Source organism: Pogona vitticeps, chromosome 1, assembly GCF_051106095.1.
Source record: "Pogona vitticeps strain Pit_001003342236 chromosome 1, PviZW2.1, whole genome shotgun sequence".
Classification (NCBI taxonomy): domain Eukaryota; kingdom Metazoa; phylum Chordata; class Lepidosauria; order Squamata; family Agamidae; genus Pogona; species Pogona vitticeps.
In genome coordinates, this window is record NC_135783.1 from 10,192,113 (window position 1) to 10,205,932 (window position 13,820).

General features: G+C 43.5%; 1 protein-coding gene across 1 annotated transcript in view; it reads right to left on the reverse strand.

The window, feature by feature from the left end:
• Positions 1-13,820, reverse strand: part of VRK2 (VRK serine/threonine kinase 2) — a gene marked incomplete at its 5' end in the record, with an annotated part of 76,487 nt that overhangs the window by 38,135 nt on the left and 24,532 nt on the right. The window contains one exon of the mRNA XM_078384033.1: positions 8,955-9,087. Within this exon, the coding sequence (XP_078240159.1) occupies positions 8,955-9,087 (133 nt within the window). The remainder of the gene's footprint in view (positions 1-8,954; positions 9,088-13,820) is intronic.

Sequence of the window (13,820 nt, forward strand, 5' to 3'; positions counted from 1 at the left end):
AGTCCAAGAACATCTGGAGGCCCAAGGTTGGGGAACACTGGCTTAGAAGATTCAAATAAAGGCAACCTCAGCAACTCAAGATCTCTACATATACCTGCAAATACCTGCATGCTAAAGCCGAAATGTCTTGAGATCTCTAAATTCTGTGAGCACTTTTACTCATTGACAACGTCTCATAACTGCCTGTCTTTGCCTTCCCTGGTCTCCTTGGAACAACTGATGGACTGGACCAACGTTCTCTCTAATGTTCTGCCCCGCACACAGGTACGATCCGACCCCCCCAAAAAACCAAAGGAGATTAAAACAATCGCTGTCGGTGCATGGAGGAAGAGGAACGCTGTATTGGGGGGGGGCACACATATGTAGAGCTGTCGGGTGACCTACTTCTGCCCTGATATTTAAGGTGTGGAAAAACTTACAGAAGACCTTTTGGTCTGACCCATGATCACTGATGATGATTCTTTTCATTAGTTGAACGGGCATTAAAGACACAGCCCATCCCTTGCTGACTACAAACATGGGCAGTAATTATGTTTAAAGGCCAATCAACCTCAGTGGTGCATGTAGGTGAAAGGGACTTTTCTTCCTGTGTACAGGAAACCGGTGGCAGCCTTTGGTCAACTTTGTCCCTTGATGCTTATAGCCAAGCGTTATCTACCCAGACTGATAACAGTTCTCCAAGTTTCAACAAAGGTTACTTCTTAAAGATAACCATGGCTGTACCTGTAATATTCTGTACTAAAAACAACACAGTCTACCATCAAGAAAGATCCCCATTCTTTCAGACACAGGACTCCCATTACTACCTACAAGAATTTCCCAGGTTGCAAGATGGCTACTAATGCTCAACCGCAGTGGTTCCCAATCTTGGGTAGCCCAAATGTTCCTGGACTGCAACTCCCAGAAGCACAGCTGCTGGTGAAGGTTTCTGGGAATTGCTGCGCAAATGCAGCTGGTTACCCAAAGCTGGGAACCACTGCACTACAGGACAAGAGACAGGGATGCAAGCAGAAGCAGGAAAGTCCTGGTTTTCATTCCAAGACCAGACACCAAGGAAGCTCATGCCTAAGAGCACACCCCCCCCCCAGGTTCTCACCACTGCTGTAGCACAGGCTTCATTCATCCACCAATTCAGCAGCGTGGGAAAGAAGAAAGGACAGGTCATGTTTTTAGACTACATTTCCCAGAATCCCCATCTCATTACGGTCAATGGTCAGCGATTAGAGATGGGCACAGTTTGCCCCAGTTTGTCAAAATTTGTACAAGTGTACGAATTTTGACGAAGTGGGACGAATCGCTTCATGCCCATGTCTATCCGTGATTTGTTGGAGCTGTCAGCTATAAATAGTTAAATTTTCTAAACTCTCGTAGCCACAGTGGTTTGAGGTTTTCTGAGGGTGCACTATTTTTTATAAAAGTAAGAATAGAATATCATGTTCTAGGCATGATACATACTTGGTCTTATAGAGGTACCGTATTTTTTGCTCCATAAGACGCATCTCTCCATAAGATGCACCAAATTTTTAGAAGAAAACAGAAAAATAATTGTTTTCTTCTCCTAAAAATTTGGTGAGCCTTATGGCGAGGTCCGTCTTATGGAACACACCCTAGGACCCTTTGGAGGCTCACCCTGCCCCCCCCCAGAGGCCATAGGGGGCAAAATCGCCACCTTCAGGGACTCTTCTGAAGCTTCCCAAGCCTCAAAAGAGCCCCCGAAGGTGGTGATTTCATCCCCTCTGGCCCGGTGGGGGGGGGCAGGGTGAGCCTCCAAAGGGTCCTAGGGTCTGTTCCAGGACCCTTGCGAGGCTCCCACCCCCACCCCCCACGGGTCCAGTGGGGGCAAAATTGCCAGCTTCTAGGACCTTTTCTGAGGCTTGAAAGGCTCAGAAAAGGTCCTAGAAGCTGACGATTTCACCCCTGCTGGCCCCATGGGGGTGGGGGGAGCCGCGCAAGGGTCCCGGAAGGCTCCCTCGGACCCCTGCGAGGCTCCCCCCACGGGACCAGTGGGGTCAAAATCACCAGCTTCTCTCCATAAGAGGCACAGATTCCCCCCACACTTTTTTGCAGGGGGAAAAGTGTGTCTTATGGAGCAAAAAATACGTTACAATGTCAGCAGTAAAGCCGTAGGATACCATCATACTCAGACTGAAAACTACATTATATTTCCCCATACCTTTAATTATTAAATATATATATATATTCAGAGATGGAAGAAGAACCTGGTATTGACTGCCATACACCACCCTACTGTGGTAATGTCCTCCAGGCTTTTTTCCCCCCTGTAGAGAACCGTGTCACATTATAAAGCAATCCTTTTTCAATAGCCAAGCTATCAACCTTGCATCGCCAATGACTCGGAAGACCATAACGTTCTTGGTCTTCTCATTCCATTCTGCAAGCAAAGGAGTTTCGTGAAGGAACCAAGGGCTCTCCACCCCAAGTGCGTTCAGTTCAGAGAATTTTGTCTCAGGACTCTGGCCCACGAAGCCCTCAAGGAGGCTGAGAATAAAAGCTGCAAGCTGCAATCCTGACATGTTGATATCTTGAGAATTCTGCCTTTTGCAGATTGAAAAAACAGACACAGCAACAACCAATTTTCTAGTTTTCCTGCACCTGGAGAGAAATAGAAGCATGTCTGTTCTCTGCTGCCGACTCATCCTCCTTTGCTGAAAATAGTCATCCATTTAGAGAAGAGAAACTACCGTGTAAATGGGCAGCATCCGTACAATTCAATTTTATTCCAGATTTCAGTTATTGCAACGTCTGTGGCTTCCCATACTAGAAAGTCCTTACTCCACTAAGACAACATAAGCCCAAGCATTGCCCCAAGAGTGGCTACCCAATAATTCCACCCTAATGTACAGAAGGTGGCTATTATGGAAAAGGCTTGCTGATCCGTAGCCAAACAGCTTACAGCATCAACAGATTTAACAGATTTCCTGCTTCTTATCCCACTGCACAGGTCACGCACTGCTCGCCCATTACGGTCTCTTTCCTCCAGAAGGCTTCCAGCAGGTCAAACGATGCAATTGTCTCGGCATCAGAGAGGCACAAGACTCCAATTTCATTCCCCCCCCCTCTAATGACCAACGTTAAATGACTTGGAGGTCTTAACAGCAATGGCAAATGATCAAGGCCCTCTCCATTATTACACGGCCAATGGTCCTTTTAATAGAAAAAGCAATAATACAGCATATAGTTGTCTGCACCAAGTAAAACTCGTTAGCAAGTGTTAGTTTAAGATAACTGTTCAGCTCCTATTAACAACCACAAATATTTGCAGACCCTCCCCTGAAAGAGAGCAGCAGAAGGCAGGTGGGGAGGACCAAGGAAGACGGATTAGCATAAAAAACAAGCACACCTTGACCTTTTTAATGGGTGGAAGCTATTACATCCAAAGCACCATCAATTTATACAACGCTTGAAAGGACGAACTTGGCGGAAGGAGGCACAGCACGTATTCTGAATGCAAGTTTGGTTACAAGAATAAAGACCCTGTCTCTCTGAAATCCGAGGAGCTGCCGATAGCAGGGATATTGGCAACTCTTTGGGTCAGAGTTCCAAGTCCCAAGTCCAAGTCTTTGGTTCCAAGTTTCAAATCTGAGTCCCAACCCCAAATCCAAATCCCTGTTAGAAACAAGCTTTTCCCCCCTGAAAAAAGGTGATGGGTGGGTGGGATCCGAGTTGCAAGGCGAGTCTGAGTCACTGAGGAAAAAACTGAGCCAAGTGACTAGTGCAACTTAAGTCCGACTTGAAAGGGAGTCCCATGTCTCAAGCCCCCATCCCTGGCTGATATTGAGAAAACCCTTTGTGACTCTAATGAGGGGTCACCAAACTACAGCCCGCGGGCCACATCTGGCCCACCTTGCCTTTTTATCCAGCCTCCGTCGGCCTGTGCGTGTGTGCATGCGGGGAGAGCGTGTTCTTTTGGCCCTCGAAAATATGGAAAATATATCACGTCACCTCATGGTGAAAAGTTTGGAGACCCCTGGTCTAGATATATCAAGACTCTGAGAATGTCCATGTGGATTCCTACTTCTTTATCCATAGAAAGACAGAAAGGAAGCAGAAACAAGGGGAAATACTAAATTAGGGTGGGATGTGGATTAATGGCAGTGGTCCTCATGCTTGCTCTTTTTGCTCTGTCACACCTATCACTCAAAAACCCCAAGTCTTACACTGATCAAAACAAAGAAAAACATCACCCCCTTTCCTTCTACGACAGACCTTCCTAGGTTTACAACTTTTGGTGGGCAGGGAAAACAGGCGACTGGAAAAGATGCTGAGTGACCAATGTTACTACTAGCCCAACAAAAGCCCACAGTGGGCAGTCACTGGCAGAAGTTAGCACGTCACACTTGCCACATGGAGTGAGAAAACAGTGAATTCTTAGTAATTATTATGATAACGCTGCATCTCACCTAAATGAGTTCTGTGTCTCACATGCGTCCCACTAGCATGTGGAAACACTACACCAAGAGACTGAATTAAACACTTTGCAGAAGAAGTGCGTTTTGAGAAGGGACGTAGAGAAGAGATTGGCCCACGTAAACACACGGAGAAGGAAGTCTAGGAAGCATTCTGAAGAATCCAAACATCCCAAGTTAAACAAAAGCCGAAGTTTGGCAATCATCCCTTCTTTTTCCACAGTAGCATAACATGAGAATTGACTTTGTGTCTTGCTGACATAGCAACTAAGAAAGTCGTGTTGGATTGACCATTATTGACCACTCACCACGTAGCCGTCGGTGGGGGAGCCCCCCCCCCCCCAATGCCATGCCATATATTTTCGATATTGACCTTCCACTCCTTTTCTATGGCTCTTCGGGCTGGCTATTGAATTTGGACTGCAGTGTAATAAACAGCTGAGGTTTAATTAATGGTAAATGAATACAAGACACAGGTTATGACTTTAACTAATTAGGGAATTGTTGAATTAAGTCTGCTTCGCAATGCAAGGCAGCGCAATCAATATCCAATAAAAGGACTATGTATGTAATTTACCTGCAAATGTGTTTCCAATACCGTCAAAGTGAGTTTAAATAAGTAAGATATATGAAAGGCAACTGGAAAAAAAGAACGAGGAGGATTTTTTTTTTAGAAAAAAAGTTAACACTTTACATAGCATGCAAAAGAAGACAAGACAATGAGCTGAAATAATATAATAAAGAAACTGGAATCATCTTATTCACAAACACAGGAAGAGAGAGGGAAAGAGTTCAAATCACCAGCAAGCCCAACAACAGTAATCTAGCACCCTACAAACTATATCTGGGAAAACCTCTGTGGGCTTCACATATTTGCATGGGAGTCTGACTAAAGGAGTGTAGGAGTGTTTCCCAGTCTGGTGGGGTCATAAGTCACCTTATATGTGTTGTGGCCCTTGTTAAATAATTTCTTCCTTGACGTTTTGGGACTAGATTTTAAAGATAGTGTGCACGTTTATCTATGAGAAACAGGCCCTTTGGGGAGAGAAAGAAGCTTCTACTTTCTGAGAAGGGATCACTTTGCCCCACTAAAAATGCCTTTTTATGCAAACATTGGGGGGGGGATTGTCACAGGTTATTTGGCTATTACAAGGGGGATGTGACTCAAAACAGGTTGGGAACCACTGGACTAAAGGCAAGGGAAGAGAGAACGAGGGACCTAAATCCTCAATTGCCTTGTTGTTTTTAATGGTCTCAGCCGGAGTTTTGCATCTCAATGTGCTTTTCGGTGGAAACTGCAGAGCGAAAGGATGACAGCTGTGAGATTTAGCAACTGGCTGTGTGGAAAGATATAGAAGGATACAGTAGAAGCTCTTTACACCTTCCTCCCCCCGCCCCAGTGAGCAGATATGTCTACGTTTTCAGCGTGTGTTGAATATTTTGCTTCTCAAAGGGAAAACACACTATATTCGCCCAAATCGCAAAGACTTCAAGAAAGGAGCAGCAGTTTTAGTCTTCTTCTTATCCTGGAGGTGAGAAATCTCTGAAAGGACAATGAACTCTTAGCAGGCTACCCTGAGTGCAGAGAATGCATGGATAATCTAGCAAAACATTTTCACAGTCCAAGAGAGAAGAGGTTGCAATCCCTTACTGATCTGGATTATACCAATAAAGTGTGTCCAACCTTAACTTTGGTTGGAGAAAAAGCCCTGATCAAATCTGAAGATGTGCCCACGTGCCACTGTGAGTTCTACTGAGTGTAAAAATGTATTCTTCCCTCCTGAACCTCTTGTCGTTGTCGTCTAGTCGTTAAGTCATGTCCGACTGTTCGTGACCTCATGGACCAGAGCACGACAGGCCCTCCTGTCTTCCACTGCCTCCCGGTGTTGGGTCAAATTCATGATGGAACCTCTTAATCAGGCACTATTTGGTTTCTAGAGTTTGGATATAGGTTAGAGTTAGGATATCATTCCCAGTTGTTTTTCAAGCACCTCCCTTTGTAACACCTCTGTTAGTTACCCTGCTTATCAATTCTCTGATTAAAAAGTCATAACATTCTTCTAAAAGACACACAACCCCTCCCAAGGCAGTGAGACTAAGAATTCGGCCCAAGAGACTTCCCCTTGACCAAGTTCAATTCTCTGCCTCAGCATCTAAAGTTTCCCAAATATTGTATTTAAAACCCCTGCTCTATATAAGAGTGTCAATGGATTAGCAGAGATGTTAAATTCAGTTCACCAGCCAGAAAGGCCATTTCTCTCTATTCTCCTGAGATGTACGGTATATACGAGTAGACATGGTCTAGAGGGGCGGGGTAAAAATCAAATAAATAAATAAATAAATAAATAAATATATTTACCTCTAGAAGCATTTGCTGTTAAGGATAATGTTGGTATTATTATTATTTGTATGGAGCTTTATGGTTTACTTCATCTACCATCACAACTGTACTCATCTCCCTGCTTCTCAATACAACTGTACTCATCTCCCTGCTTCTCAATACAAGTGGGAGTATTGAGATGACAATCTCATAGGACTCTTGAGTTTCACTCCGTGTATGTATGTTCAGAAGGCAGAATTACATTTTCAGTTGTTTGCCAAGTTGATAATCCATTCCAGGAACAATGCAAAACCCTATTTATTCTTAGACAAGAAATCTCAATGATTTAAATCATATGGGTCTGAAGTAAAAATGTAACCTCTATGAAATATTGGTTCAGTCCAAATGGGTGGGACTAAGAAAGAGCAAGGCTGTGAGTAAGAAATCCGAATCGGAAAGAGCAGGAGAGCTGAAGAGGCTGGAGCTGCTGTTGCCACTTAAGACTGCTAATGCCCTTGTTGACTTGTTCTAGGTACAAGCTGTTATTGCTATAATTGCTCGTGTGGTCTGTTATATAACTGCGAATAAGAAGAGCCTCATTTTGCAAAATTGTGTTTGCATGGTCCAGCAACAGATATCTAAGTAAACAAATAGCCCCATAAAAAAAACTAACAAGTATTATAGAAGCACTGCCCCTTGCCTTAGAAGGGGCCAGAATCAACCAAAAAGAGTTGTGTTGTGATGAAGTCTTAAAAGATGGGTCACAGAGAAGGATATATGCCTGTTAAGATGGATCTTGCCACTTGTATTCTTGGCCTATTAAAAACAGTCTCTTTTTTTCCTCAACAAAAAAAAAATGCTCAGTTAGTTGGGAGGTCATTTTAGTTATTCAGAAGCTTATTTTAAAATAAAGATGGAACTAACCAATTAAGATTGAAAACTGCCACACTATTCCCCCTTCCTTTAATTAAAAAAGAGAATGAGGTAGGAAGCAAAGGCTGGCCAATGATCAGCACACTGCTCCTCCCGGTCAGCTGCTAAAAAGAACAGCAAACATCTGCTGTAGACGAAGCAGGCTGGACACAGAGAGAGAAGTTACGATCCTATGAAAGAGACAGCACTTTCACCAACCCACTTCCCTCTACAAGTGTTCGATTACAACACCAGTGGTTATACTTGACAGAACGCCTGCTTCCACCTAGATCTACTCGGATCACCCACACGAGCCAGGTGAGGCTGACAAGCCTAACGACGAGGGAGGCCCAGAACGAAAGGACACGAAACCGGGCCTTCTCGGCGGTGGCTCCTCGCCTCTGGAACAATCTCCCTCCTGAGAGCCGCGCGGCCCCCACTTTGGGCACTTTTAAAAGTCAATTAAAAACATGGCTATACATTCAGGCCTTCCCTCCAGTTAATATCTGACGTTTCTGTTTATTCTCTCCTTATGTATTTTCTATTCTATTGTTGTATTCTGTTTATTACAACATGATTTATGTAATTGTTTGTGTTTTTTGTATTATTTCACTGTTTTTACTATATTGGAAGCCGCCTAGAGTGGTCTTTTAGACCAGATGGGCGGGGTATAAATCAAATAAATAAATAAATAAAATAAAATACTGACAGGGGATGATGGGATTTGGAATTCAGTACATTTGGAGGGCGCCCACTGATGCACAGCCAATGGCCCTGCTGACTGGGGGATCCTGGGACACGTAGTCCACCACAGACCTTTCCCAAGCTATGTGACAGAGCGCACAGCGACCTCCGGCTGGTTCTCCAGGACCACGAAGCTCTTACAGCTCGGTGGCTCGGAATCGCCAAGGCAAATTAGTTGTGTTTCCCCCTTCTGATCAGCAGGCCATTGATTCCCTATTCAAAGAGCTGCTGGCTCAAGCTTCATCATGCCCAGCATTCCAGCACCTAGGAAATGACTCCATTTGGAAGAAAATACAATTCCCCCTAGTTTCTAAGAAAAAGACCCCCCCCAAAAAAATCCACACACTGCTTTTGCCACAGCACAGATCACCGACATCCACCCTTGCTGGATCAAGAGATCGAGAGATACAGGCTCAGGAAGCTACACCCAAATCCACCGCTACCCTTATATGCTTCACGAAGCTTGATGGCTCATCTTTTTCCGGAAAGGACTGAAGGTGTTGGAAGGAAGAAAATGGGGGAGGAAAGGAAAAAAAAAAAAAACCACCTACCGACTCCCTTGTGGGCATCTAAGCTGGTAAACTCGATTGTCCCATTATGGCCCTTTTTAGGATTTTCTTGATATTCTTTGTGGTTCCCATTGGGACAATATCTGTAGGCGAGTCCATAATCAGCAAGATAAACCTGGAAGACACGAACGGAGAAATGAATGATGTTTTCGTCCTCTGAAAAGTATAACCTTTCTAATTAAGCCAGAGGAAAATGGTGGCTTAAGGACACTCTGAGATCTGCATTTTATTAAGCCAAATGGCACCTTCTGATAAAATATGTACATCTAGGGGCTATTAACAGCTACTACCCCTTTTTTTCTAAGTTGAATGCTCTGCCTTCCTGTGCCCACATCTCATTTCAGAACAGAACAGGATTTTACTCTGTTTTGCTCCTATGTTCTCTTCTCTCCAGGTGGGCATCCAGACATCATAAAGCACAATATGTCTTTTATCTGTCTTCACGCTGCTTGTGGGACCCCTTCTCCTCCTTATTAAACACACTCACATACGCAGGCACGACAGATCCCATCTTTCAACAGCTAACTCTGCAACGGGTTCATAAAAAGCCACAGGGATGGGAAAGAACGGGGGTGCAAAAGTTTCACCAATACCAAGTGCACAACATATTCATTTATGACTCTCTCTTTTTTTTTCTCCTTCCTCCAGGAGAGAAGTAGTTTCCTGTACTTGAATAATGACTGCTGAAAGTTTTTGGAGAGAAACCCCCATCACCAACACCACAGAAAGCCTCACACCATCCTGAAAAGACCCACTACAGTGGGGTCTCTACTTAAGAACGTCCCTACTTAAGAACAATCCAACTTAAGAACAGCTCCATTTGCTAAATTTTGCTTCTACTTGAGAACAGAAATCCAAGATAAGAATAGGGGGGAAAAAAACCTTTCCTGCTCTTTTTTTAACCTTAGGTCATCTTAGGTTATAAAAAATATTCTCCCCCTAGTGGTAGAGTACGTATTAACCAGCTTTGCATTAGTTCCTATAGGAACTAATGCTTCAAGGTACGAATGCACCTCTACATAACAAAAAAACAGCCAGAACGGATTAATTGATTTTCAGTCCATTCCTATGGGAAATTTTCCTTCAACTTAAGAACTTTTCAACTTAAGAACACCATTCCAAAATGAATTAAGTTCTTAAGTAGAGGTTCCACTGTAGTTTCTATGGACGGAAAAGAGCAGATACGGATTAAATGGTTTTCAGTGCATTCCTATGGGAAATGCAGATTCAACATAAGAACTTTTCAACTTGAGAACCACCTTCCAATACGGATTAAGTTCTTAAGTAGAGACCCCACTGTATAGCAGACCTGGGCAAAGTGCAGTCCGAGGGCCACATACGGCCCGCGAGCCGCTCCTATCCGACCCGCGGACAGTTTTGAACATCAACACCATTTATAGCTTTTTCTGTAAAGTTGATCAGTTGCTTATCTGTAACATACCGCAAAAAAAAAACCCTCTTTGGTATTTGTGAAGATTAACAAGTTTAAAATAAAAGCAATCATAACATCACTGTTTCATTTTATTTTTAAGTAAAGTTGGTTCGGCCCCTGAACACAGTTCAGATTTTTCATGTGGCCCCCTATTAATTGTCCACCCCTGCACTATGGCCAGTTCTGCAAACTCACGATTCACAGGGATGTTGGCAAAGTCTTTGGCCCCAAGCCCCAAATCTGAGTGTCTATTAAAAACAAGCTGCTGTCCCGAGTCTGAGTGTCTATTAAAAACAAGCTGTTGGAGGGGTGAAGTGGGATCCAATTGCCACTGAATCGAAGTTACTGGGGGAAAAAAAATGAGCTGAGTCACTGGACAGATTGACTGGACAGAGCATTCTGTGGCTCAAGCCCCATCTCTGGTGAATCTGGCACATTGCATGCTTTTCTTTTCCAGGAGAAGCTGATCTCTCAGGCTGCAAGAAGGAACCTCTGCACTAGCTTCCTTTCCTCTAGCTAGAAAATAGCTTGACTTCCAAACAGACGTGTACAGACGTGTACATAACCTTTCACTGTACTGCCCTCATTGCACAAGCTTGCTGAATCTGAAACTGAACTAAAACTAATACAGTGGTAGCCCGCTTAACGCTTATCCCGCTTGATGACGAATCCGCTTCACGATGAAGTTTTTGCAATCGTAAAACGATGTTTGGGGTTTTTTCGCTTTGCGATGATCGGTTCCCTGCTTTGGGAACCGATTCTTCGCATTATGACAATCAAAAACAGCTGCTCGACAGGTTTCCAAATGGCCACTGGGTGTACAAAATGGCTCCCCGCTGTGTTTAGGAAGGCTTTTTTGCAAGACAGAAAATGGCCGCCCGCTGGACAGTGAGTTATTCAGCCAATTGGAACGCAATGAATGGGTTTTCAATGCATTTCAATGGGATTTTTTATTTCGCTTGACGAGGATATCGCTTAATGGCGATTTTGCTGGAATGGATTATCCTCATCAAGTGAGGCACCACTATAGTAGAAAAGAAGAGAAGATGAAGACACAGAGGTCACTGAGGAAGGAGAGTAGACCCATAAGAGCCCAAGAAAAGACAAAGGGTTCACTTAAGTTTAGGAGATTGGAAGGGTCACAAGTATTACTCAGTCTCCCTCCATCACTTGGAGTTTACTGAGCATTGCCCTGCCGTTCTGTATCCATCCAACCACATCCAAAGCCAGGCTAAGTAACTTATTTAATGTTCTACAAAACACTACAAAAAAACCCCATAAAGTTTAGGAATCTGCACCTGCTTTTCAATTTTGAAGACCAACTCTATGGTACAAGGCAGGACTAATCAGGCTGCAAAACAGAAAAGGATCTCTTTAAGAATCCAAAGTTCTTTTTGGCATATGTGTTTGAGAAAGGGAAGGAGTATACACTGGGAGAAGAATCCATGTATTTTTAGAGAGATGTGTGGCAGTACAAAATACAAAGATAAAAAAATGAAACTCTTCCCCGGTGGAGGGCAGATAGCACAGGGCTGATAATGTGTTTTTATTTATTTTGAAGTTGGTTTCCAGTGGTCATGTTTTGTAAATTTGTTTTTTTTTTGTATACATTTTTAATAACTAAATTAAAAAAGAATTAAACATAATTAAATGCATCAACAAATTAAAATTGATACATCAACATTTTAAAAATCCAAACATTAATAAAGGCATATGTTATTAATTTATGTTTACAATGCTTGACTTCCTATTTTGTTACTGCTATTTTCAGCATAAGCATTTTTTTGCGTTTAACATTGTCTTACACATTCTTCTGTAAACCTCACAGAGTAGTGGTATGTCACTAGAGAGATGGGATACAAGTCCAATCAATCAATCAATCAATCAATCAATCAATCAATCAACCAACCAACCAACCAACCAACCAACCAACCAACCAACCAACCAACCAACCAACCAACCAACCAACCAACCAACCAACCAACCAACCAACCAACCAACCAACCAACCAACCAACCAACCAACCAATGCAGTGTGTTCTTCTCTCTCATATCCTCCCATGGATCCACTCACTGTCTACCATCTGTGGTTAGCTTTTCATTCTTCTCTTCTCTCTCCTCATTCAATGTTTGCTATTTCCTCCCCACCCCTTCCATTTTCATTAAGAGACCCACAGGATTAGGGTGTTTCTCTAAGTCTGTAACCAAGGGACCCTTGGGAAAGCAGAAGGCCCCGGGGGACTTCCCCCCTCTGCAGTCTTCTCAAGAGCCAAGGCCAGCCTTCTCCTCCACACATTCCCCAAAGAAAGAACCAGGCTTCTCCCTCGTCCCTAAAGAGTGGATCGGCTCCCAGGGGTCCACCAGCCAGTCTTCCTGCCCCTGGGGCATACCAGGTCCCACTAGCCTTCCCTTCCAACATGAGACCAGAACGAATACTAGAAGTTTCTTATACTGTATTACCAAGTTTGTGTGTGCGAAACAGAATGTGAAGGGTGTTTTGTTTTAAAGGAGAATCGCTACTCTGGGAGGCTTTCCAGAGGAGAGTTCTGTGTTGGGAGGGTTTAACCAAAAAGACTGTGCAGCATCGGAAGCCCCACAAACAGCCAGAAGCATATGCAGTGTGCCAGCTGTATGGCTGCCAACTCACAACTAGGAAAGGTAAGCATGCCAATCCTAAACACTGCTCTCTCAACCCATCAATCAACCCATCAACCACAGTGACAGATAATCTCTCCTTCTTATCACAACAATACACCCACAAGAAGACACACTAATCACCCATCTACAGAAAAAGACAAAAGCCCACCTCACAGCCATAAATACTCCACTCCTAAACCAACTACACCAGAACACAGAGTGCTGTCCTCTGAAGATGTTGGCCACAGAGACTGGCGAAACGTTAGGAAGAACAACCTTCAGAACACGGCCAGAGAGCCCGAAAAACCCACAACAACCATTAGATCCCAGCCGTGAAAGCCTTCGCGAATATGTCAAGGGGAACCTTTACCTTTACCTTTACCTATTACCTAGTATGTGCTTAATTTAATTCACCCCTGCATATTATAATAACAACAACAACAACAACAACAACAACAACAACAACAACAACAACAACAACAACAACAACAACTCTTAGCATGTATTAGTAGCTTAATAGTAAGTATCTTATTTATTGTAAGCCACTCAGAACAGCCTATTGCATTAATGGAGCACTATAGAATTCAAATCAAATCAATCCATCAATCAATAATCTTAGAACTGCAGAGCTGGAAGGGACCCTATGGGTCATCAAGTCCAGCCCCTAACAAGGAAGCACAGTGGAGAATTGAACTCCCAACTTCTGGCTTCACAGCCAGAGACTTAAACCACTCAGCTATCCACCAGTTCGGGTACAGGTTCTTTTTATTCAAAATGCGG